Source organism: Cervus elaphus, chromosome 28 (assembly GCF_910594005.1).
Source record: "Cervus elaphus chromosome 28, mCerEla1.1, whole genome shotgun sequence".
Lineage (NCBI taxonomy): Eukaryota > Metazoa > Chordata > Mammalia > Artiodactyla > Cervidae > Cervus > Cervus elaphus.
Genome location: NC_057842.1, coordinates 60,995,070 through 61,020,686, shown reverse-complemented (window position 1 = coordinate 61,020,686; position 25,617 = coordinate 60,995,070). Strand labels below are relative to the sequence as shown.

The 25,617-nt window shown below is 48.2% G+C and overlaps 1 protein-coding gene across 6 annotated transcripts in view; it reads left to right on the top strand.

The window, feature by feature from the left end:
- Window positions 1–25,617, top strand: part of ANKRD6 (ankyrin repeat domain 6) — a 175,976-nt gene that overhangs the window by 105,397 nt on the left and 44,962 nt on the right. For all 6 annotated transcript variants that reach the window (XM_043890271.1, XM_043890276.1, XM_043890277.1 and 3 more), the window contains exon 2: window positions 10,408–10,671. In XM_043890271.1, the coding sequence (XP_043746206.1) occupies window positions 10,552–10,671 (120 nt within the window). In that variant the 5' untranslated portion in view covers window positions 10,408–10,551. The remainder of the gene's footprint in view (window positions 1–10,407; window positions 10,672–25,617) is intronic.

Genomic DNA, 25,617 nt, shown 5'->3' with positions numbered 1-25,617 from the left:
CGGGATCGAACCCACCTCCCCTGCATTGCAAGGCGGAGTCCTAACCACTGGACCACCAGAGAAGTCCCCAGAATTTGCATTTTAAATCTGTCTTACTGTCTCAAACCAGGAGGATTTGGTAAATTGTTGGATGTGGGGGTGGGGGGAGAAGTGTAAGAGGAAAGGGGGGGTGGTTCCAGATGAGGGAAACAGGCCGACAGATGGAAGACGGGGCCCCTCAATGAAAAGGGACCACAGGGGAAGGAGTGGGTTTGGACAGAAGAATGGTGATCTGGCTGTTGGCATGTTGATGGGGAGCATCTGAGTAAGATGTCTGTTAAATGGCTGGGTGTTTAAAAAAAGGGAGCTTTAGAGAGTGATTGAGACTAAAGAAGATTTGGAGCAATCCGTTTCTAGGCAGCAGAGGAGCGTGTGGGCAGCAGGGGTGGGGGCTATGTCGGTACTGAGATCTTCTAGAGAGGAAAATGAGCAGAGAAGACAATGCGGGATAGAATCTCAGGACCTGCAGCACTCAGGGGGCCCGTGAAACAAGAGCTTTGGAAGAAGAAGTCCGCGGATGGCAGGGGCCCGAGGAGGGGGTGGGTCACGGACGCTCGTGGAGGAGGAAGCGTGATGAAGGAGAGACGGTAGCAGTGTCTATGCAACAGAGAAATCGTGTAACGTGAGAACTGAGGGTTACCCTTCGCTTGGCAGCTAGTCAATGTAAAACCAGCTGTTACAATGCAGATTATCGCAGCCCCTTCGGAAGGCCCTACAGCAGTTTCTGGGCTTCCCAGGTGGCGCTAGTGGTGAAGAACCTGCCTGCAAATACAGGAGACTTAAGACACGCAGGTTTGGTCTCTGGGTTGAGAAGATCCCCTGGAGGAAAGCACGTGTTCTTGCCTGGAGAATCCCATGGACAGAGGAGCCTGGAGGGCTCCAGTCCATAGGATCACGCAGAGTCGGGCGTGACTAAAGCGACTTAGCATGCAGCGCATCAGCTTCTGACACACCTGCGCGCTGTCCCACCGTCTGATTCGGCGGTTGTCTTCCTTGGTATTTACCCAAATGAGAGGAAGACTTAGGTACACACAAAAATACGCATGTAGAGTTTTTAAATTGAAATATAGTTGACATATGTATCAGTATTGTGTTAGTTTTGGGTGAACGACACAGTGATTTGACATTTACATATCTTGTGAAATGGTCAGCACAATAAATCTGGTAACCGTCTGTCCCCGTACAAAACTGTCACAGTATCGTCGATGGTGCTCCTTATGTTGTGTGTTACATCCCTGTGGCTTATTTGCCCTTGGATGTTTATAGCAGCTTTATCCCTCATTGTGAAAACTTGAAAGCAACCAAGATGTCTTTTAGTAGGTGAATAGATAAACTCTGGTACATCCATACAATGGAATACTATTCAGCAGTTTAAAAAAAAAAAAGAGTTATCAAGCCATGAAAAGACAGGGAGGAACCTTAAATGCACGTCACTAAGTGAAAAGAGCCAGCCTGGAAAGGTGACCTATTGTATGATTCCAGCTATACGACATTCTGGAAAAAGCAACACTTTAGAGACAGTAGAAGGATCAGTGGCTGTCAGGGGTTGAGGGGGAGCGAGGGGTGAATGGTGGAGCGCTAATCCAGCGACGCTGTTGTGTGAGATACTGTCACGGTGGGTGTGTGTCATTACACATCTGTGCAGACCCGAGGACCCGTACAGCCCAGGGTGAACGCTAAACAAACCACGGGCTTTCGTTAAGGAGTCAATACTGACTCATCAGTTATAACAAATGTACCACACTGATACAGGACGTTAATAACAGGGGAAACTACGGGGAGTTCAAGGGCCAGAGTGCGGGTTAAGAGCTGGAAGGAACCTCTTTATGCTTTCTGTTCTGTTTCTCTATAAACCTAAAACTGCTCTAAAAAGTAAAGTGTATTAACTAAAATTGAAAGAAAGAAGGAAATGCAAAAGAAATAAAAAAGCAAAGTAGAAGAGAAAGCTGTATACATACAGTCTTGAAAGTGTAGCATGAACCCGTAATTATGACTAATCCAATTCTGTGTGTTTGAATTCCAAGCTGTACACAGATCTGACCAGTCTCTCTTCTTCCCGACATCTAGGGTTCCCATCACACATGCAAGTTACAGTCCAGTGTCTTTGGCATGATGTGAAAATTTTTCCACAGCCTGACTTTGCAATGTCATCTGTGGTCTTTGCCTGTGTGTTGTAAGCTCCAGCTGCAGCGCCTCTCTTTTTATATATGTGTATTTTTATTTTGTAGTTTGGCTGCGCCAGGTCTTAGCTGCAGCAGGTGGGGTCTTCAGTCTTTGATGTCTGCAGCATGGGTGATCTAGTTCCTTGACCAGGGATTGAAGCCAGGCCCCCTGCACTGGGAGCGTGGAATCTTAGCCACTGGACCACTGGGGAAGTCCTGAAGCAAGTCTCTTTGCTCCTCTTTCCTACACTTTCAGATGACTCTGCCTTCACTCTTGCTGTTTCCTCTGCCCATGCCCTCCCCCACTTCTCTCCCTAACAAAATCCATGGTTGAGACCCAGCTCAACCATGACCTTCTCTGTGAGCACGTTCCTGACCTCCGTTCACCCCAGCACACCAAGCAAGAATGCTCTCTTGCTGGGTTTCCGTAGTTCTTCGTGACTGTCTCTTCAATAAATGCTTCATACACCACAGAATCAACAACCACAGCATCAGGGATGGTTTAGCAAGAAAACTGGGGGTAGAGAGAAGCCAGATCAAAGCAAGTTGGCGTGGGTAAGAGCTGACGTATGGATGCATGGCAGGTGGACTGCTCTCTGAGGCTGGTTTTATTGTCATTTGGTATTGATTGTGCAGGGTCACCTTTAGCATTTGTGGTTTTACCCAACAGAGGTTGAGGACAGCGAGAAGAAAATTCTGGGGGTGGCTATGGTGCTGCCCGGTGCTGACACACACCTCTGTCACTGGGGATGGGTAATTCTTAGGGTCCCAGGAGCTGCTGCCCTCTGTTTTGAGGAGGAACAGAGAGGGAAGAACGAATCCACCCCCCATTTGTTATCTCTTGGAGGTTTTGCAGCTATAGCCTGCTTAATCTTTGGGGAAAGGAAAAAGGAAAAAGTCAACTCCCCCAAAAAACAAAACAAAAAACTAGTTGACTTAGTTGGCACCTCCTCTGTTTCTTGTGGGATCCACAGACTCCTGAAGACCAATTAATGCTTAGAAAAAGCAATTGATTATTAGCTTTTCTAGCATCTATTGAACAGACATTAAAGGCTATGTTCTGGGAACTATGCCAGACACTGGAGATACAAGATAAACAAAATAGGGTTTCTGCCTTCAAGGAGTTCAGTGTAAAAAGGAAGACCAACCTTGAGCGCATGCCAGCAAATTACAGGGTGAGGGGAGCTCAGGTCTTAGTCAGTAGGGCTGCCATTACAAGGTACTGTAGACTGGGTGGCTTCAATGGCAAGAATTTATTTCTTCATAATTCTGAAAGCTGGAAGCCCCTGATCAAAGTCCAGCAGAGTTTGGTTCTTATAAGGATCTTCCTGGCTTGCAGATGACTGCTGTTTTTTGCTGTCCTTACATGGCGTTTCCTATGAGCATGGCTTGGAGGCAGGGGTGCAGGTGTGAAGAGAGAGAGGCAGGGGAGAGAGTGAGCATAGAGACGCTTTGGTGTCTCTCCTTATGAGGACACTAATCCTATCAGATCCGGGCCCTACCCTGAGAACCTCATGTTACCTTGCTTACGCCTGTGCTCAGCTGCTAAGTCGTCTGACTCTTTGCGACCCCCATGGACTGTAGCCCACCAGGCTCCTCTGCCCATGGGATTTTCCAGGCAAGAACACTGGAGCGGGTTGCCGTTTCCTTCTCCAGGGGAGTCTTTCCTGACCCAGGGATTGAACCCAGGTCTCCTGCGTCTCCCGCGTCTCCTGCATTGGCAGGAGGATTCTTTACCACTGAGCCACCTGGGAAGTCCCGTTTGACCTTAATTACCTCCTGATGGCTCCATTTCCAAACACAGTCACACTAAGGGTTAGGGCTTTGGTACATGAATTTGGGGGTAACACAATTCAGCCCATAGCAGGGCTCACAGGAAACTGTAGGAGAACAGAGAAGCGCCTGATCATCTCGTCACAGGGGAGATGGAGCAGCAGAAGGCTTGCAAGTGGATGACGCTGCATCTGGATTGTGGGGCGTTTGCTTTGTGATGTGAGTGCCCAGCCCCAACTTGGCAGCTCTGGTTATCCAGCAGCACCAGACAACCAAAAAGTAATTATCGTTGCCCTGTGTAAAAAGGGGAGGTTTCTACATCACAAGCCTCCTGTCAGTCACATCTTCATTCAGCGCTGTATCCTGGTACCGCCGGTAGTATTTTGACATTTGCCAGCAGCTTTTCTTGATGGTGGGGTATGTCATAGGTTTCCTGAATAGTATCCAGATGTCACTCAACTTTCACTGCAACAACCTCTCTATGCCTCCTGCGGAGGTGATGCTTTGAAAAATCCAGTAAATGTCAGATTCAGAAGAGAATAGTTACTGTACGTGAGCTGTTCTCAGGAAATCAGCATAACTGGTCCTCAGCCGTGATGGGCTTGCTCAGGCTGTGCATCTCCGCCCCTGCCTTCTGCAGACAGCGCGTGTGAGCAGCCCGTGTTGTCCTGTCCTCGTCAGCAGAGCTGTACTGAGCGCCCCTGACTCTGGAGTCGGTCTTCTCAGAAGGAAGTGTCCCAGGACCTCTGAGCAGATGAACCGCTCCTCACTTTATACTTCTGTCACGTTCAGTTACGGCTCTCAGCTGGCCTCCGGCCTTTTGGGCCATGATCAAGGCTGATCAGGGCCTGATGATGGGTTTCTTCAAAGCAGGCAGCGAGTCTCATGCATCTGTGTTCTAAGCTCATTGGTCCTCCAGTAGCGGTTGCAGTAACCCAGCAGTGGTCACTTTTGGCTAAACTAGTATGAAGGTCTTGCATTAAAAATAGGAATGTCATTCTACCAGCATTTGGTCTCCCCAGGGAATTCATTCTCGCTGCAGCACACCAGCCATGGTTGCTAGCTATTCTCCTGCCCTTGGTATAAGCCGAATGCTGGCCAGAGCAGAATCGGCCCCCTGCCCATAGGAGCTGCTGCCCTCGGGGAAGTGGGGGGCAGGGCTTTGGGCAGAAAGGGTGTTCGGAGGGTTCATGCTGACAGTCATTTTCCCATCTCCAGTACCAACAATTCTGGCTTTAGAAATGAAGGGGAAAAAAAATTAGTAATATTAGCACAAGTCAAACTCAAACCCCTCTTCCTTTCCGTGATTACTCAAGTTGGGAAGTTGGTTTTCTGCTGCTTCAACAAGTGGTCTGGAAGACGTACCTACGATGTAGAGGGCCACTGACAGCCCTTGAAAGAGCTCCCTGTCTTCTCCCGTCCCCTTTTCCTGCAGAGACTCTGATCAGAGGAGGATTTCTGAGACAAACTATCAGTTCACAAACACCGGGAACAGTTTCTCAGCCAGCCCCTAGTCTCCTATGCTGCTGCAGTCCCTGTGTTGGAACCCTCTGCCTACAGGGCTGGGTTGGGAGAGTCTCTGGGTCTCTGCCGTTCCCACAAAGCGAACATTTCCCTAACTGCTGTCCTAAAGGCAATTCCTTACAGATTTCAACTATTCTTGCATCCTCCCTCCTTCACAACCTGTGCATTCATCTCTGAATGCTGCTGAAAGAATGCAGACTTCGTTTCTCTGTCGTCTGAACATCATTGACAAGCATTCCGCCCATCTGTGAATTATTCCCTGACTCTTTGATCAGAGCAGTGTTACAGGTCCTCTGCTGGCAGGAGGGAGCAATCCACAAAATCTGAAGACCCAGGACTTTCAGTAGCTGTGCCGGGCAGACTAGAAAAACCACGAAACACTGCGTGCTGGATGGATGTCCTAGTATGCTTTTCGATGTGATCTGGTCGGTGTTGGCTGAGGAAGCTCAAGGGGAAAAGTCAGCGAGCACTGTAACGTAAATCACTGCGGACCTTGGGCGTGACACTGCTAGGAAGCTAATGATCTCCAGGAAAGAACTGACCGTGATTTTTTCCAGCAACAGAACACGATGTAGAACGGGGAGGACAGACCCCCCCAGATGTGAGTACAATCTCTCCTCAACACAGGGTTTGGACCAGTAGGAGCAAAGAGACTTATCTTAACTGATGGTGCTCCCTAACCAGAGTGCCTGTGGACCATCTCTGGGTGGGCTGTGCGTAATGCCTGGCTGGGACTGTTGTGTGCAGGTTTCTTCTAAAATATTCTTGCCTTGTTAGGAGACTGAATGCAGTGACTTTGAGATATCGGTACCAGGGGACCTTGTTATAAATCTTCAAGAAAACCCCATAGACCTTTTGCTATAAAAAGAAAACGGATCACATCACAGACCAAGCAGCTCTGTGGCCCCCTGGCATTTGATGAGAGACAAAAGCACTGACGAATTGGAAAGCAATAGAAAATGGGGCAGTGGGCCGGGAGGAAGGAGAGAAATCTTAGGAAGCTAAATTCCTTTCCCAATTCATGATGCTCATTGCATATTTATGACCGTGCATTTATTTCCTTTCTGCTTAAAGAACTGGCAGCTTGTTTGCATTTAAGGTTTTTCTCCTGTGAAAAACGCTGTGAAAGTGACAAAGAGGGATGTGATTGATAGACCTGGGGCAGAAATTCCTCACCGCCAGCAGTGGGAAGTGTCTTGGATAATAGCTGGTCTATTTGGGAGCGAAAGCTCACGTTTAATGAGGGAATGGGGCTCTGCAGCCTGGGTACCCAACAGGTAGGCAGCAACTCTTTGATTTGCAGACTGCTCATCATCCCTCTCTATCCCTCTGCCCTTCCTACTCACTACTGGGGGCCCAGCATCCTCCTTACCCCTCTTGCCAGCCCAGTCCCTTCCGCCTGGCCTGATTTATCAGTTCAGAGGTATCAGAGGAAAGGAGAGTATCCCCTCACTGCAGAAGCTTGGGGATCATTGTTCTGGAAGAGAGGTCCGGATACCGAAGATGTCGGGCAATGATCATGAGAGAGGTGGAGAGGAAGATGAGCCCAGGGTGGAAGTCACAAAGGAAGACTCAGCCACTTTGATCCCTCCCTCCGCCCCCCTCTGCTGGTGTCGATGAAAATGCAGGTGAATGCTGGAGGTCCTTTCAGTGAGGCGATTGCTGGATTTAAATTGAGTGTGAACTTGAGATCCCCAAGGTATGTGGGTGCGTCCCTGTGGGATACAGGGACTGTGCTGAGCGCACGGTAGAAACCAGGAACCTGGAATTCTGTTCCTGCTTTTGCAGTTTTCTGTGCCCCTCTCGTGGTGGTGGGGCGGGGGGGGATCCAAAATCCCACGAGACACCTGTCCTAGAGGCACCCTCAGCCTCAGGCAGGCTGTGCGTTGGCTCTGGTGGAGGGGGTGGGTAGGGGTGGGGGCATTTCATTCTTAAGTAGCTGCCATTGAAATTTTTGTTTTTAATAAATGGCATTTCTACTTGGCCAACATTTTCTCAGAAATGTAGTGTCTCTCCGTCTTAAAAAGAAAAAGGAATAGTAGCGTGTGCTGGATTTGTAAAGCGCTGTTTACCAAAGGTGATCACGGGCTGTCTCAGTAGCTTGCAGCCATGGCAGTCAGGGTCCCTCAGCTTTTGTCTCTGTCTGCGAGGCAGAATTTATTGCATGGGACAGAGGGAGAAGGGGAGAGGCCGTTAGCAGAGACAGGCCCGCTGACCCGTGCTTCCGTTGCTGGGGAGACAGGACGGCACTGCTGGCCTGCAGCTCGTAACCTCAGCTGATGGCCTGCGAGGAGATCTCTGTCCACAGGAGTTATTAGCTGTGGAGTGAATGGTGACGTTGTAGCCATGATGATAATACTTGTATGAACTGGGAACTGTACTCTTCTCAAATGCTCGTCACAGGACAGGTTTGGGAAGGTGGGGGTGGCCTTGTAGGTCGTGTGCACAGAAATAACAAGTGAGTCAATGAAGAAGAATGTGGCTGTGGGAGCAAAAGGGCATTTAGGAAGCCAGGGCTAATTTTCTGCATTTTCATGTCACTGGGCCCTGGAGTGCTTCCGCAGGGTTGGGGCAGACAGATCAGAAGCTCCATGTAATTGGTGTGAAGGTAACACGCTTTACCTGAATAAAGAGAGAGAGCGTGCAGTATCCTGGGTTGAAAAAAGCCACTAAAAGCACTCCCAGACAGGGCGGCATTCTGGGAAACATGAAGCCCAAACTTCAGTCTTTCAGGGCCACCCGGGGAACTTCCAAAGGCTTTTCCAGCTCCATTTCTGTTTTTCATCTCAACTTCATTCTTTCATTGGCTTATTCATTCAACAAAGATTTCAGGTTCCTCCCAGCGATTTCTGACCCTGGCTGAGGGAAGGGGTCTCCTGCTTGTACCTTCTCGAGGTTTGTTGTGCTTCTGATGAGCCTGGTGATCAGAACAGCATGGGTTTGTGAGGCTTCCTTCTGCCTCTTTACATTTTTTTTTTTTCTTTTGCGCCTTGCTTCGTGGCTTGTGGGATCTTAGTTCCCAGATCAGCCCTTGAAAGTGAAAGCATAGAGTCCTGACTATTAGACCGCAAGGGAACTCCTTTTCCTTGCTATTCTTTACCCACACTTTAGACAACAGATGGATGATGGAAATTTGGTCATTTGCAAGCTGAGCAGGGGCTTCCCATGTGGTGCTAGTGGTAAAGAACCTGCTTGCCAATGCAGGAGATATAAGAGATTCAGGTTCGATCCCTGGATTAGGAAGATCCCCTGGAGGAGGGCATGGCAGCTCACTCCAGTATTCTTGCCTGGAGAATCCCCACGAACAGAGGAGCCTGGCAGGCTAGAGTCCATGGGGTCGTAAAGAGCTGGACACGACTGGAGAGACTTAGCAGAACACAAGCTGAGCAGGGATGAGAATAACCTTTCTGAAGTTGTACGATTCACACTTGACCGATGATTTCACATAATAAAATACTGTCTTTGGTCCCCACGGTCCTGTTGTTCTCCCAGCCACCTGGAGTGGTTGGTGACATGGCCCACCTAGATGTCAAGGTGGAGGAGAATCAAGCCAATTCCTTACTCCAGAGATTGAGAGGAGCGTGGGGTTTGCCTGGAAACCACTGTAAAGAACGTCTGTACCTTCTGGGTCTTCAAAATTAGAATGTGTGGCAGGGCCTTACGCTACAGTTTCTTTCCATAGCCCATGTTGGTGTTTTTGAGAAGTACATTTGAAGGCAGAAGGAGGCCCATACTTTCTGCTGTTCTGGTAGGAATGGGTCACAGAGTCTTAAGCATTCCTTTGGCCCCCATACCTTCACCTTTGGCGTAACACCAGTGGTTTTGGTCTGCTCTGATAGTGGCCCAGGGCTCCCAGGAGGAGTCAGTCTTTAAACTTCTGTTCATTTGGCATTTGGTGGAAAGATGGGTTTCAGTTTACCGCGAGTACTACCCCCAGATCAGTGCTGTGAGTGCACAAACCTGTGGGCGGTTTGTGTTGGCACAGCCCCTCCCTAGAGTAACTGTGCATGCTAAGTCACTTCAGTCGTGTCCGACTCTCTGCGACCCCATGGACTGTAGCCCACCAGGCTTGTCTGTCCATGGGATTCTCCAGGCAAGAACACTGGAGTGGGTTGCCATGCTGTCCGCCAGGGGATCGTCCCAGCCCAGGGATTGAACCTGAATCTCCTCTGTCTCCTGCATTGGCAAACAGGTTCTTTACCACTAGCGCCCCCTGGGAAGCCCCAATAGTAACTGTAGCATCCGTTTATTGCAGCAGTTATTGGCCAGGGGATGGCCCGGGCCTGCTTCCAGCTCTCCAATGGTTCCAGAACTCAGGAACATGCCCTCTGAAGAGTGAGAAAAGGATGAAGATAGAGAATGGCAGGAAATGCTGGGAGAGAGTCCATGGATATAGTCCTGTTCTCAGGGTCTCTGTGGGCTGTGGTCCATGGGCCCCCAGCCAGCCAGGGGAATGGGCATGTTGGCCTTGGTGAAGCCACAGAGCACAGTCCAGAGGGCCCTTTGTGGTCACCTCAGCGTAGTTACCTGCCGAGGGGGAGCCTGGAAACCAGGCTCCATTCAGGGGATTTCATCGGGTCTCTGAGCCCCTCTGTTATCTGCAGGGCAGACCTTGCAGTTCCAGCCCTAGTGGTGGGGTGTGGGGCGTGAGGGGTGAGGGGTGGGGGGTGAGGGGTGGGGGGTGGGAGGTGAGGGGTGGGGTGGGGTGGGCTGGTTCAACACCCTCTTTGCCTTCCACTTGCAAGTTCAGGGTTTGCTCTGCAGGGGGTGCTTCCTGAGTGTCCCGTCTCCCCCAGTTCCCCTCCCCAGCAGCGAGCAATCAACAGAGTCCCTAAAACCAGGGCGGAGAGATGCGGCCTGTCCTGGGTGCTGACTGGCGCTGATGGCAGCTTTGTTCTGTAACCCCCAGGTCCCGAAGATGGCATAGTGACGAAGTCTTCTTCCCATGGTCAGAGCTTCTTTACCTGAGGGTGCCTGCCTGGGCCCGTGATGCCGTGTTGAGCCGAAGGGACTTGTCCACCACTTCCCCAAGAACGTCTTTCTCTCCTAATTCATGAGCCAGCAGGATGCGGTCGCCGCGCTTTCAGAACGCCTGCTCATAGCTGCGTACAAAGGCCAGACGGAGAATGTGGTTCAGCTCATCAACAAGGGCGCCAAGGTAGCGGTTACCAAGGTAACGAGAGAGTAAACACTCAGCCATTCCCTGGGGGAAAGCCCACGTCTTAACCATGGTCCGTAAAACTGTTGTGTTTGGTTCACAGTCTTCAAAGAACTGGCTCCCCCGCCCCCCACCTCGCCCAGTGATGGAGGTTTGGGGAGAAGGAAGAAGGATTAAAAATACTTTCATTGCTGTCTTTCAAATGGAGTCACTTGTAATTAGCCTTTGACCCTCTTTAAAACCACAGCAGTCCGTGGGGTCGCAGAGTCAGATATGACAGTAGGCATACACAGCACGGAATCACAGAGTGGCCTTTTCCCACTTCTTTAGCCAAATAGACAAGAGAAGCTGGGGCACAAAAACTGTGTGTAGTGTTTACGTGGGAACCACATTAAGCCTCGTGGGGAGGTTTGTGGGCGGGTCAGCCACTCCAGCCTGCGGAACCTTGTTGCTCCCGTCTGAACAATGATGGGCTTGGACCAGGTGACCCTCAGCCTCTTTGGACTGCTTTCACTCAGGGCAGTTAGATGTGTAGCAAGCTTTGGAGGGCACTCCTGATCCCTCACCAACAGATGACACACAGGCCCAGGGGCGGCTTTTTTAGCAAAACTGAGGTCAGGCCGACTCTGCCTAGACAGGTGCAAATCCATGGACGACATAACACCGATGGCAAAACTTAGTATTGCTCTGACTGCTGTATAGAGCCTTTTAGAAGAGGTTCTCTTTGCACCCCCACTTTAGGGTTGAGGAAACTGAGGCACAGAAGGATTGTAGTAACTTCAAGGCCCAGGGGCCCCCACCTGCTGATTGGCAGAACCGCAACTCGGACCCCATCATGGCTCCAAAGCCCCACCCCCCACTCCAGACCACCCAGAGAGAGCTCTGGGGAGAGGCAGAGTTTTGTTTTTCAAACAGTCATGTCTGTTCACCTCTGACCTCCTGTGGCAAAGATCAGCCAGCTGGCATTTTCAGTTACTCACAGGCATTCCCCGTATTTCCTGCTTCAAACCTGTGCTTTCTCCAGCACCACCAGGCAGGTGACTCAGCTCTGAGGGCGTCTCTCTGAAGACAGCGTCAGATCTCATGGGCTGAGGGCTCAGTCCCACGAGACACCCCGCCCCTCATACCAGCCCCTGACACCGGCTGCAAGGCCAGGTTGTCTTCTGCGTTTCTGAGTGACTGGCTAGAAATCAGAGGCTTCCATGACCCTCCTTGGGTCGAATTAATTTACTAAAGCAGCTCACAGACATCAGGAAAACATTTTACTTACTAGACTCCCAGTTTATCATAAAAAGGTGCAACCCAGGAACAGGGATGGAAGAGCTGCAGAGGGCAAGGTGTGGGGAGAGGGCGCTGGGCTTCCTGCCCCTATAAGCGCCCCATCCTCTCAGCAGCTCTGCGTCCACCAGCCCAGGCAATCCCTGACCTCTGCCCTTTGGGTGTTTATGGAGGCTTCATTACATGGACGTTGACTAAATCACTGGCATTGGTGATTGACCACCGCCAGCCTCTTTCGCCTTCCTGGAGGTCAGTTCAGTCGCTCAGTCATGTCCGACTCTTTGCGACCCCATGGACTGCAGCATGCCAGGCTTCCCTGTCCATCACCAACTCCTGGAGCTTGTTCAAATTCATGTCCATATGGAGTCTGTGATGCCATCCAACCATCTTATCCTCTGTCGTCCCCTTCTTCTCCCACCTTCAATCTTTCCCAGCATCAGGGTCTTTTCCAATGAGTCAGCTCTTCGCATGAGGTGGCCAAAGCATTGGAGTTTCAGCTTCAGCATCAGTCCTTCCAGTGAACACCCAGGACTGATCTCCTTTAGGATGGACTGGTTGGATCTCCTTACTCTCAAGAGTCTTCTCCAGCACCACAGTTCAAAAGCATCAATTCTTCGGCGCTCAGCTTTCTTTATAGTCCAGCTCTCACCTCCATACATGACTATTGGAAAAACCGTAGCTTTGACTAGACAGACCTTTGTTGGCAAAGTAATGTCTCTGCTTTTTAATATGCTAACTAGGTTAGTCATAGCTTTTCTTCCAAGGAGCAAGCGTCTTTTAATTTTATGGCTGCAGTCACCATCTGCAGTGATTTTGGAGCCCAAGAAAATAAAAGTCTGTCACTTTTTCCATTGTTTCCCCATCTATTTGCCATGAAGTGATGGGACCAGATGCCATGATGTTAGTTTTCTGAATGTTAAGCTTTAAGCCAGCCTTTTCACTCTTCTCTTTCACTTTCATCAAGAAGCTCTTTAGTTCTTCTTCGCTTTCTGCCATAAGGGTGGTATCATCTGCGTATCTGAGGTTATTGATATTTCTCCCAGAAATCTTGATTCCAGCTTGTGTTTCATCCAGCCCGGCATTTCACATGATGTAAGTTAAATAATAAGTTAAATAAGCAGGGTGACAATATACAGCCTTGACGTACTCCTTTCCCGATTTGGGACCAGTCGGTTGTTTATGTCCAGTTCTAACTTTTGCGTCTTGACCCGCATACAGATTTCTCAGAAGGCAGGTAAGGTGATCTGGTATTCCCATCTCTTGAAGAATTTTCTGCAGTTTGTTGTGGTCCACACAGTCAAAGGCTTTGGTGTAGTCAATAAAGCAGAAGTAGATGTTTTTCTGGAACTCTCTTCCTTTTTCGATGGTCCAGCGGATGTTGGCAATTTGATCTCTGGAGGTCAGGAAAGTGCAACTGAACGTTCCAACCTCCAGTGACTGTTGGTTCCTCTGGCAGCCCATCCTTAGGGCTTCCCATCGCTCAGCGCTCAGTCGTGTCTGACTCTCTGCGACCCTGTGGACTGCAGTCACCAGGCTCCTCTGTCCCTGGGATTTTCCAAGCAAAATACTGGAGTGGGTTTGCCATTTCCTACTGCAGAGGATCTTCCCCACTCAGGGATCAAAGCTCCGTCTCCTGCATTGGCAGGCTGATTCTTCACCACCCCACCACCTGGGAAGCCCAGGGTTTTTCATAAGTTACCGTGTTAAGATAAATTCAGGTGTGGTTGAAAGGGATTTATTATGATAGCACACTCCTTTCACATTTATGGCTCTGGAGCTATTTCAGGAACTGACAGAAGACCAACTATAAGAACAAAAGATGCTCCCGTTGCTCTCATCACTCAGGAAATTTCAAGGAGCTGTAAGGAGCTACACGCCGAGAATGGAGACTAAGAGCAAATATATATTTCTTATTATAAGTCACAGTCACAACCTTGGTCTCTACAGAGAGAAAATCTTTGGCTGCTGAAAGGTCTCCCATTGGCCTAGCAGCACTCTGACCTAGGTGGTGACAGGTTGTGTGGAATCCAGGGTGAACCTTCACTCAGGCCCCAGCATGGTCTCCCCACAGCTCTTCAGGCCCCAGGCAGTCACACCTGGGAGAAAGTGCAAGAACTCTGTAGTTAGGGCACATGTGCACACATTTTAACTTTGCTATGTTTGCTAATTGTGCAAGTTGCTTACCTCCTTCGAGCCTCAATTTTCTTATCTGTAAAATGGGTATAAAAATACCAACTTTTCAGAATTATTTTAATAGTAACTTATTAAAGCTCTTAACACATAGTCTGCAATTTCTTTTTTAAAAATTAAAAAGGTTTTTTTGTTTATTTGGCTGTGCCAGGTCTTAGTTGTGGCATTTGGGATCTTTAGTTGTGGCACATGGGGTCACGTTCCCTGACCAGGGATGAAACCCAGACCCCTAAACCGGGAGCTCAGAGGCTTAGCCACTGAACCACCAGTAAAGTCCCTGCAAGTTCTCTTTTTTTGAACAGATTTCTTTTGCTCTTTAAAAAGCAGCTTTATTGAAGTATAACTTGCATGCCAAAAAATTTACCCATTTAAGTGTGAAATTTAATAATTTTTAATGTATTTGCAGAGTTGTGCAAACATCCCCGTGTTCCAGGGTTTTTTAATTTTTATTTATTTTTGGCTGTGCTGGGTCTTCCCTGCTTTGCTTGGGCTTTTTCTGGTTGCGGTGAGTGCGGCCACTGTCTAGTTGTGCTGCTCTCCCTCCCGGCCCCACCTCCCCAGGGTTCACTGCAGAGTGGATGGGCAGAAAACAGCAGGTGGCAATATGGGGGGCACAATATGGAGGGTAAGGAAGAAAGTGAGGGAGCAAGGGGAAAAAAATGAACTAAAGACCCTAATGCAAACGCCACAATATCATGTATATCTAATTTATATTAAATGTTACATTTGCATATATGTTTGTGCACAAAGAACTTAGGAAAGAGTTGCCTTTATATTGACCAGTTACATCCACTGATAAATGAAAAAGGCAAGTATCGAAGTAGTAAGTGATAGGTATAGTCTGATGCATTTTGGTTGAAACACAAATCCACTGCTCTCTGCAAACGTGCTTGTGTTTGTGTGAGCATGGAGGAGAACTGTGGGGGAACACAAGACACTGTTGATGCTGGTTCCCTGGCGGACAAGAGGATTAGCTTCGCTGCTAAAGACGTTTCCACTGTATTGTTCTGCTTATTAAAACAAGCATCTAACACTTCAGTAATTTGTGAAACATGAAATCAAGTTTAAAAATGGTGTTGAATGCCTGTGCCCGCACTGGACCAGTGCTGTATATTTAGCACCTCACTGAAATTCTCACAGCTCAGAAAGCCTGCACTCTTATCTGTGCAATACTTATAAGGAAAGGGGGGGATTGAGCAGGAAGCTACTCGAGCAATTAAATTACTTCCCTGGTGGCTCAGACGTAAGGAATCTGCCTGCAATGCAGGAGACCAGTGTTCAATCCCAGGTTGGGAAGATCCCCTGGAGGAGGGCATGGCAACCCACTCCAGTAGTCCTGCCTGGAGAATTCCATGGACAGAGGAGCCTGGTGGGCTATAGTCCATGGGGTTGCAAAGGGTCGGACTGAGCAGAGAAACCAGCCAACCTGGGCGGGAACCAGCCGGCCTGGCTCTGAGGCCCGCACTTGGGACAGCACCTGAGCTGTTCCTTCAGCACCAGCCCAGGGACCACCCCCTCCCCCCCAGCTGCTTGTCCCCATCAGGGCTCACAGGTAGAGAGGCCATCGTGTGGGAGGGACTTTTGCCAATGGGACTCCTCTCTCCCCACCCCCAGGACCACACTTACTCCATTGCCAGGGTTTTTAAGCAACTTCAGAAATTCCTGGCCAAGGAAATGTAGTGCAGAGGGTATGAACATGGACCTAGAAGCCAGACTCGCCTGGGTTCAAATGCGAGCATATTTACTAGCTCTGTGATCTTGATCCCTTTGTGATTCACATCGTCACTGCTAAAATGAGGGTGAAGTAATACTGGCTACCTCATGCAGTTGTTTCCACACTAACTGAATCGATATACGCAAGGGACTTACAACAGCACTTGGCATGTGGCACGAGTTGAATGTGGTCGCTGTTATGAGGTGGTGCTGATGAGGCAACAACCAGCATCTTATGGTCTGAGAGTCAGGGTCTGAGCAGCAGGCGGAGAGTCCTGAGCAGAGGACGCAGGCTGGTCAGTGTCCTCATCTGAAAAGTGAGGCTAACCCCCACCTTGCGGGGTTGCTGTGAGGATTAAATGGGACGACAGCTGGGAGCGCAGTGTCCAGCATCGAATGAAGAGAGAACTCTGCTTCCGTCTTGCCTGTCTGCATGCAGTAAGGACTTGCCAGGTCTCTACAATTGGCAAGAGCCAGTTCCTTAAAGTAGACCTCTCCCCATCCAACCTGCTGAATTGATGAACATGTTGGGGAATGCTATTCAGCAACAGGAAGGACTGAGCTACCAGCAGAGGAAAGAGGATGAATGAATCTCAAAGCCAAATGCGTTTGAAGCCAGACACAAAAGGCCACGTGTGCGCTGTGACTCCCTTTGTACAACTCTCTTGTTGTTGTTCAGTCGCTAAGTCATGTCCAGCTCTTGTGACCCCATGGACTGCAACATGCCAGGCTCCCCTGTCCTTCACTATCTCCCAGAGTTTGCTCAAACTCATGTCTATTGAGTTGGTGATGCTGTCTATCTAATTCTGTCTAACATGCTATCTAACCATTGACTTTACCATCTTTATCTAACATGCTATCTAACCATTGACTTTTTCAGTTCAGTTCAGTTCAGTCACTTAGTCGTGTCCAACTCTTTGCGACCCCATGGACTGCAGCACACCAGGCTTCCCTGTCCATCACCAACTCCCAGAGCTTGTTCAAATGCATGTCCATGGAGTTTGTGATGCCATCCAACTATCTCATCCTCTGTCATCCCCTTCTCCTCTTGCCTTCAATCTTTCCCAGCATCAGGGTCTTTTTCAGTGAGTTGGCTCTTTGCATCAGGTGGACAAAGTATTGGAGCTTCAGCTTCAGCATCAGTCCTTCCAGTGAACATTCAGGGCTGATTTTCTTTAGGATGGACTGGTTGGATCTCCTTGCAGTCCAAGGGACTCTCAAGAGTCTTCTCCAACACCACAGTTCAAAAGCATCAATTCTTTGGTGCTCATCTTTCTTTATGGTCCAACTCTCACATCTGTACATGACTACTGGAAAAACTATAGCTTTGACTAGATAGACCTTTGTCAGTAAAGTAATGTCTCTGCTTTTTAATATGCTGTCTAGGTTGGTCATAGCTTTTCTTCCAAGCAGCAAGCATCTTTTAATTTCATGGCTGCAGTCACCATCTGTAGTGATTTTGGAGCCCAAGAAAATAAAAGTCTATCACTGTTTCCATTGTTTTCCCATCTATTTGCCATGAAGTGATGGAACTAGATGCCATGATCTTCATTTTTTGAATGTTGAGTTTTAAGCCAGCTTTTTCACTCTTCTCTTTCACTTTTATCAAGAGGCTCTTTAGTTCCTCTTCACTTTTCTGCCATAAGGATGGTGTCATCTACATATGTGAGGTTATTGCTATTTCTCCCTGAAGAATCAAAATTGTGGGAACAGAAAATAGATGAGTGATTGCTAGGGACCAGGGATGGTGGAAAGGGACGACTGGAAGAAAAAAAAAAAGCGAGTGGAATTTTGGGAAGGAAATGAAATTCTCTATTTTGCTTACACTAGTGATTTTGTTGGAGAAGGCAATGGCACCCCACTCCAGTACTCTTGCCTTGAAAATCCCATGGACGGAGGAGCCTGGTAGGCTGTGGTCTATGGGGTCGCTAAGAGTCAGACACGACTGAGCGACTTCACTTTCACTTTTCACTTTTATGCATTGGAGAAGGAAATGGCAACCCACTCCAGTGTTCTTGCCTGGAGAATCCCAGGGACGGGGGAGCCTGGTGGGCTGCCGCCTGTGGGGTTGCACAGAGTCGGACACGACTGAAGCGACTTAGCAGCAGCAGCAGTGATTTTGTATGATTCTATACATTGATCGAAACACATCAAACTGAATACCTAAAAAGGATGAATTTTATTGAATGTTAATTATGCCTTGATTAAAAAAAATAGCTGTTGTAAATATAATCATTATTATGTAAGGAAATAAACATAAAGGGATTTAATATCATTTGTTGGAGGGGGGAAATTTCCCCACACCCTCCCCCCTAAATTTTTTGGTTTGGTCTAATAATTAAATTGACACAAGACACAGTAACAGAAAGAAAAATCACTTAATTCACACACACAGAGTGTTGTAGAAATTGGCCACCCCGACCCACCTGCCCCAAGGGGACCAGAGCAGTTTGTTTATGTGTCGTGTTGAGACAAAGAAACAATCATCTGTGAAGGTTTAGCAAAACAAAGAGGCTTGTGCTTGGAGTAGCAGACTCGTGAAGAAGCTTGCTTTTCCTAAAGCTTCCTTAGCCTAGAATTCTGTAGCTCTGTTGGTGAGGATGCTTTTTGTCCTCCTGGTTTATAGGGAGGATTCCTTCATGTAGATTTATTTCTGGCTTGCAGAGGGAAAGAGCGGGGGCTAGCGTGTCTTTTAACGATATTTTCCCCCACCGGCCATTTCTCAAGTAGCTTTAATTCAAAATAATCAGTGTGCATTGAGCATACTTTGGGCAGCCTGTTCCGGGCCTCAGCACGTTCATAGGTTTGTGGCTCCTGGGGAGGTTTCACATCAGGGCTCCATTACTAGTGAACAGCTATCCTCCAATAAATATAAACTTTAAACTTTTAAAAAGAGAGCTGCAAAGGGTCTAAGTTTAGTAACTTTCCCAAGCATGACACTTGATCGTGTGTGTAGAAATTAAGACATGCAGGGCTGATAGATACGTTCTGGCAGCCTATCCCAAAAAAAGGCTCGAACTGATGGATGGTAAACCTTCACAGCCTCAAGAAACGCAATCGAAACAGTGAAAACCAAGGATCTTTTTTGCTGTTTGTTCATTTGCTTTGGTTTTGAGTCCGTGGGAGTGTGTTTAATATTGGACTTACTGGAATGAGGGCCTGTTGGTCTGTGGTCCTTTCCTAAAAGCTGCCAGTCCCCAAGAGGCAGGCAATGGGAGAAGCAGACGCTTTCAAGGCCCTTGGTTAGGTGAAAGTGTCCACTTGAGAGACTGTGTTGTCTGTCACAGGCTTCTTCCAGAAGACCCCATATACTTGTTTTAAAAGATAGAGAAATTTTTTTAATTGTTTAGTTTTTTGGCTGAGCTGCGCATCCTGTGGGGTCTTAGTTCCCTGACCAGGGATTGAACCCTGACCCGCTGCTGTAGAAGATCGAAGTCTTAGCTACTGAACTTGCAGGGAAGTCCCTAAAAAATTAAATATTTTGAACACCCATGTGGCTCTCAAACAGAAGGTGTGAATGTTGAGAAGTCTTTCTCCCACACTGTCTCCCAGCCCCTCAGGGTCTCCTGTTCTGAAGGCAACCTGTGATGTCTGTTTCTGACATTTTTCCCCTGAGATATCTCATGTGTATATGTGTAGATGGATGTATCTCTATGTGTATCTCCATGAGTTGTTTCTGGACAAATGGTAGGATACTCTATATATCCTCCTGCCCTTTTTCCTTTTTTTTAAATATTAGTTTATTATTTGGCTGTGCTGGGTCTTAGTGGTGGCACGCAGTATATTTGATCTTCATTGCACTGTGCGGGGTCTTTTAGTTGTGGCCTGCGGGATCTAGTTCCCTGACCAGGGATCACACCTGGGCACTCTGCATTGGGAGCCCAGAGTCTTAGCCACCGGCCCTCCAGGGAAGTCCCTCCCGTTGCCTTCTTCAGTGAACTGTAATTGGCTTCACCTGTCCCCTGTCCACGGGCATGTAAATTATGTGAATCCTCTGTTCTTGGAAATTACTCTGCAGTGACTGGCCTCGTCCTGAGGTCCTCTTGACCAGCGTGGCTCTGTCTGTGGACGGCTTTCTCCAAGCGGCACCAACGGGGCGAGGGCGTGCCTGCCCTTGTCGTTTCCCAGCCGGAGCAGAACTGCTCTGCATGGAGCTTGTGCTGGCGTCCACTCTGCCGGCGCCCGCAAGCACTGCCCTCCGAGTGCGCCGTGGCCAGCGCTATGCCGGCCCCCCCACCCTCCTCCTGGCCTTTCTTCTGGGTTTATCCTGGCTCTATTGCATTCTCGCCAGGAGCTTTCTGCAGCGGCTCTGTCTGGCCTTTGAACCTCTCCCCTTTGGCTTGGGGTTTATAGAATTTTCTCATTTCCACCTGCTCTGGGTTGTGTCTAATGACAGCCTCCCGGGAGTCAGGGAGAAACGCGAGGGGTGGCTGGTGGGAGACCAGTGGTTGGAGTCCCCAAAGCTTCTCCCCTTCCTCAGCCTCCGCTCACAGCCGGCATCCAGGGTTCCCTCCCCAGGCGGCCTGAGACTCTGCCTCTCACGCCCAGGAGGCAGTGTGATCTCACCTCCCTAGCGGGGCGGAGCCTGCGCGGCCGATGTAGCCCAGTCCTTCTCTTGGATCCACACGCTCTGTGAAGGCCCTGCGGGTGTACACTTACGGGTCAGGGCAAACAGAAAATGTGCTTTTTGTTTTACAATAGCTAGAAGCATCGCCCTGTGGGAGGAAAATCTCAACTGGGAAAACTCAGGCCTTTGTAGTTTATTGTTAGAAATCAGGGAAACTTGACATGTGGTAGTAATTCTGAGCAACTGTTATAAAATGAACACATGTTCAGATTTTATTTAACTAATCCGTTAGTGAGAGAACCAGTAAGATGTTGCAACTGGTTCAGAAGAGAATGCAAAGAATTACAAATATGCAGGTCTCAGGAAAGCGGAAATAAATTTGCTTATTAGATATAAAATTGGCTGGGATACACTGAATCTGCTAGACGTGACTTATTAGCGTCACCCTCAGGATTCTAAGACTTGCAAAGTTGTGAAACAGCTCAAAGATAAGGAAGATAACCAGGAGATGACCTGGGATAGCGTTGTGCCTGAGACAGGACATCTAGTCATCTTTTTTCACTCATTTTATATTTTAATTTTGCTTAAAATATTTTCATTTCAAAATTATAGCAAAATATGCATAACACAAAATTTACGACTCTAACTATGTGTAAGTGTTTAATTCAGTGGAATTAAATCCGTTCACTTTTTTGTGCAACTATCAGCCCCATCCATCTCCAAAATTCGTCTTCCCAGATGGAAGCTTGGGACCCGTTAAACACGTCCTCCCCGTTACCCCCTTGCCCTGGTCTCTTGCAACCGCAGCTCCACACTCTTGTCTCTGTGATTTTGTCAATTGTTTAAAAATCTCTCAATTTTTCCTTACCAAGAGTAGAGGCAGTGAATGACATTCACCATCTCTGTGACCCTGGCCAAGTAATCAGTAGCCGCCTGGAACCGTGGTTTCTTGTCTGTAACATCAGCCTCACCCCTGCCTCGGGGCTGTGTGGTGCAGATCGATCAAGGTGACCCATGCAGAGCACTTGTACAGTGTAACAAGGATGTCGGACAAGCTCAGGGGATGGTAATTGTTTTGACCATGATTACTGTTTCTTCACTGGGGTCCCCAGGGGCAGAGGAGCTCTCATCGGTAGGTCAGCAGTTCTCATCGGTAGGTCAGCAGTTCCCAGGATTGACCACACGTGTGATCAGCTGGAGACCTCTGAAAAATCCGGACGCCTGGTTTCTGATTGAGTTGATATGGGGCGTGGCTGGGTGTGTTCCAGAGCCCCGGTGAACGAGTCGCTCACTGCTCCAGGCCTTCCTCCCCAGGCTCGGGAGGGGAGCCCCTCATGAGTGGTGGGGCAGCGCTCTGTACGGAGCTGTGGGCGGGCCAGTGGCAGACGCCTGGGATCCACCGCACTCTTTGTGAACCCCACAAAACAGTGGTATTCTCAATGCCGTAACACAGGCTGGAAACAAGTTTACCTGCAGGAGGTACAGTGTGTAGGGAGGCAAGCGCATGCTGTGAGTGGTAGGGCTTGCCTGGGAGACACGCCTGGCAAGTTACCGGGTCAGCACCAGGAAAGTCCGGGTGAGGGTGAACTTCTGATGGGGCAGGTGTTAATTAGGCCGGCAGCCTGGGGACTCGTGTTTGTCGCAAAGGTACGGGGTGTCCCCCGGAGATGCTCTTCGCAGGAAGGAGAGGACACGGTGAGAACTGGTGTCGTGGGTCACACTGAAGTCCCTGCCTGGGCCTGAGAGGAGACAGCCGTAATTGAGAGGAACAAGCCTCGAGACTCAGGGGTAGACATGCAGCACAGACTCGGGCGTCCCAGGAGAGGCAGTGGAGGCTGCTTTGGAAGGCAGCTCAGGGTGGGCGCCGATTCTCTTGGCTGCTCTCAGCCTCTGGGGACGTCCTGGGAGGGGCGCTGTCCTCTGGCTGTGTCTGCAGTGTGTTAGCTTCCGCAAAGCTCAGGCCACTTTCCCAGCTCTGGGCCGACTTGGTGGGTGCAGTGGCCCAGAGACCCACTCCACACCGGGGTGTTCATGCAGCAGATTGTCTGCATCCCCCAGCCCTGGGTCTGTCTGCACAAAAATGGAGGCTTCAAGCTGCACAGCCTAGATTAATGAGCTGGTAATGCTCCTAAAGTCGTGTGTTTGATAGATCCTCATCACCTGGAAGAGAGATTTGCAGTGTCACGGCCCAGTCGGCTGTTAGCATTTATAAATCCCCCCTGTATCTTTTCCTGAACAAAATGCGTTGGAGGATCACTGACCCACTGATTCCAGGCCAGGAATCAGCCTGTTGTATGACTTCCGAAGCATCATCACCTAATCCACGCTCTGGGATTGTTGCAAAATGAGGAAGCCGGAGAGGAAAGGGGCTTTCGAAGCTGTTGAGTTGCCTACTTGCGCCTTTGCTCAGATGCCAGTGCAGATGGTCTGTTGGTGGATCCTCTATCAGTTGTCTTCTTTCTCTTTTCTTACTCTTTAAGCTGTAATGACTTCAGTTTCAGAAAATAGATGAAGCCAGTAACTTGTCTAGAGACTGAAAACTCCTTCTCAGCAGGCCTCTTGGTTTGTTTCCAATGAAAGTTGGCTGTTGCATGTTTAAGTTGTTATAAACCAAGGGTATAAACCAAGATGGGTGAGGAGGAGGCAACTGTGCCTGGTCTTCTTTCAGCTGGCGTTTCCATCAAATAGAGCAATGTATAAAGAATTATGCACCATGAGCAAATGAAATTTATTCCAAGTACGCAAGGCTGATTCTACATCAGTCAATGTAATCCTACCTGTCAATAGGTGTCTTAGTCAGCTATAACGTGATACGATAGACTGAGTGGCTTAAACACCAAAAATTTATTTTTCACAGTTCTTACAGTTGGAAATTCCAAGATAAAGGTGCTGGCAGGTTTGGTTCCTGGTGAGAGTCCTATTCCTGGCTTACTGACTTTTTTGCTGTGGGATATTATTCAACGTTTAAAAGGAATGAATTTCTGATACATGTTACGACATGAATGAACCTTGAAAACGTTATGCTAAGTGAAGTAAGTGAAGTGAAAGGCAAAGGAGAAAAGGAAAGATACCCGTCTAAATGCAGAGTTGCAGAGAATATCAAGGAGACATAAGAAAGCCTTTTTAAGTGAACAATGCAAAGAAATAGAGGAAAATAATAGAATGGGAAAGACTAGAGATTTCCTCAAGAAAATTAGAGATACTAAGGGAACATTTCATGAAAAGATGGGTACAATAAAGGACAGAAACAGTATAGACCTAACAGAAGCAGAAGATGTTAAGAAGAGGTGGCAAGAATACACAGAAGAACTATGCAAAAAAGAACTTAATGACCTGGATAACCACGATGGTGTGATCACTTACCTAGAGCCTGACATCGTCGAGTGTGAAGTCAAGTGGACCTTAGGAAGCACCACTATGAACAAAGCTAGTAGAGGTGATGGAATTCCAATTGAGCGGTTTCAAATCCTAAAAGATGATGTTGTTAAAGTGCTGCACTCAATATACCAGCAAATTTGGAAAACTCAGCAGTGGCCACACGACTGCAAAAGGTCAGTTTTCATTCGAATCCCAAAGAACGGCAGTGCCAAAGAATGTTCAGACTACCGCACAATTGCACTCATTTCACATGCTAGCCGGGCTTCCCTTTTAGCTCAATTGGTAAAGAATCCACCTGTGATGCAGGAGATCCTGGTTCGATTCCTGCGTCAGGAAGATCCCGTGGAGAAGGGATAGGCTACGCACTCCAGTATTCTTGGGCTTTTGTGGTGGGTCACACTGTAAAGAATCTGCCTGCAATGCAGGATACCTGGGTTCGATCCCCTGGTTGGGAAGATCCCCTAGAGGAGGGCATGGCAACCCACTCCAGTATTCTTGCCTGGAGAATCTCCATGGACAGAGGAGCCTGGAAGGCTACAGTTCATGGGGTCATGAAGAGTCAGACATTACTTAGCAACCAAGTACAGCACAGTGCATGCTAGCAAAAGTAATGCTCAAAATCCCACAAGCTAGTCTTCAACAGTATGTGAACCGAGAGCTTCCAGATGTACAATCTGAATTTAGAAAAGGCAGAGAAACCAGAAACCAAATGGCCAACATCCATTGGATCATTAAAAAAGCTAGAGAATTCCACAAAAAAACATCTGTTTCTGCTTCATTGACTGTGCTAAAGCCTTTGGCTTTGTGGATTACAACAAACTGGAAAATTCTTCAAGAGATGGGAATACCAGACCACCTTACCTCCTCCTGAGAAAACTATATGCAGGTCAAGAAGCCACAGTTAGAACTGGACATGGAACAACAGACTGGTTCAAAATTGGGAAAGGAGTATGTCAAGGCTATAAATTGTCACTTGGCTTGTTTAACCTATATGCAGAGTACTTCATGGGACATGCTGGGCTGGATGAAGCACAAGCTGGAATCAAGATTGCTGGGAGAAATATCAATAACCTCAGATATGCAGATGACACCACCCTTATGGCAGAAAGTGAAGAGGAACTAAAGAGCCTCTTGATGAAGGTGAAAGAGGAGAGTGAAAAAGCTGGCTTAAAACTCAACATTCAGAAACTAAGATCATGGTATCCAGTCCCATCACTTCATGGCGAATAGATGGGGAAACAATGCAACAGTGACAGACTTTATTTTCTTGGGCTCCAAAATCACTGTGGATGATGACTGCAGCCATGAAATTAAAAGACGCTTGCTCTTTGGAAGAAAAGCAATAAGAAATCTAGACAGTGTATTAAAAAGCAGAGACATTACTTTGCTGATAAAGGTCCATCTAGTCAAAGCTATGGTTTTTCCAGTAGTCATGTACGGATGTGATAGGTGAATAAAAAGGCTGAATGGCGAAGAATTGATGCCTTATAACTGTGGTGTTGGAGAAGACTCTTGAGAATCCCTTGGACAGCAAGGAGATCAAACCAGTCAATCCTAAGGGAAATCAACCCTGAATATTTACTGGAAGAACTGATGCTGAAGCTCCAATACTTTGGCCACCTGATGCAAAGAGCTGACTCATTTGGAAAAGACCCTGATGCTGGGAAAGATTGAAGGCAGGAGGAGAAGGGGACGACAGAAGATGAAATGGTTGAATGACGTCAACGACTCAATGGATGTAACTTGGAGTAAACTTTGGGAGATGGTGAAGGACAGGGAAGCCTGGTGTGATGCAGTCCAAAGGGGTTGCAAAGAGGCAGACACAACTGAGTGGC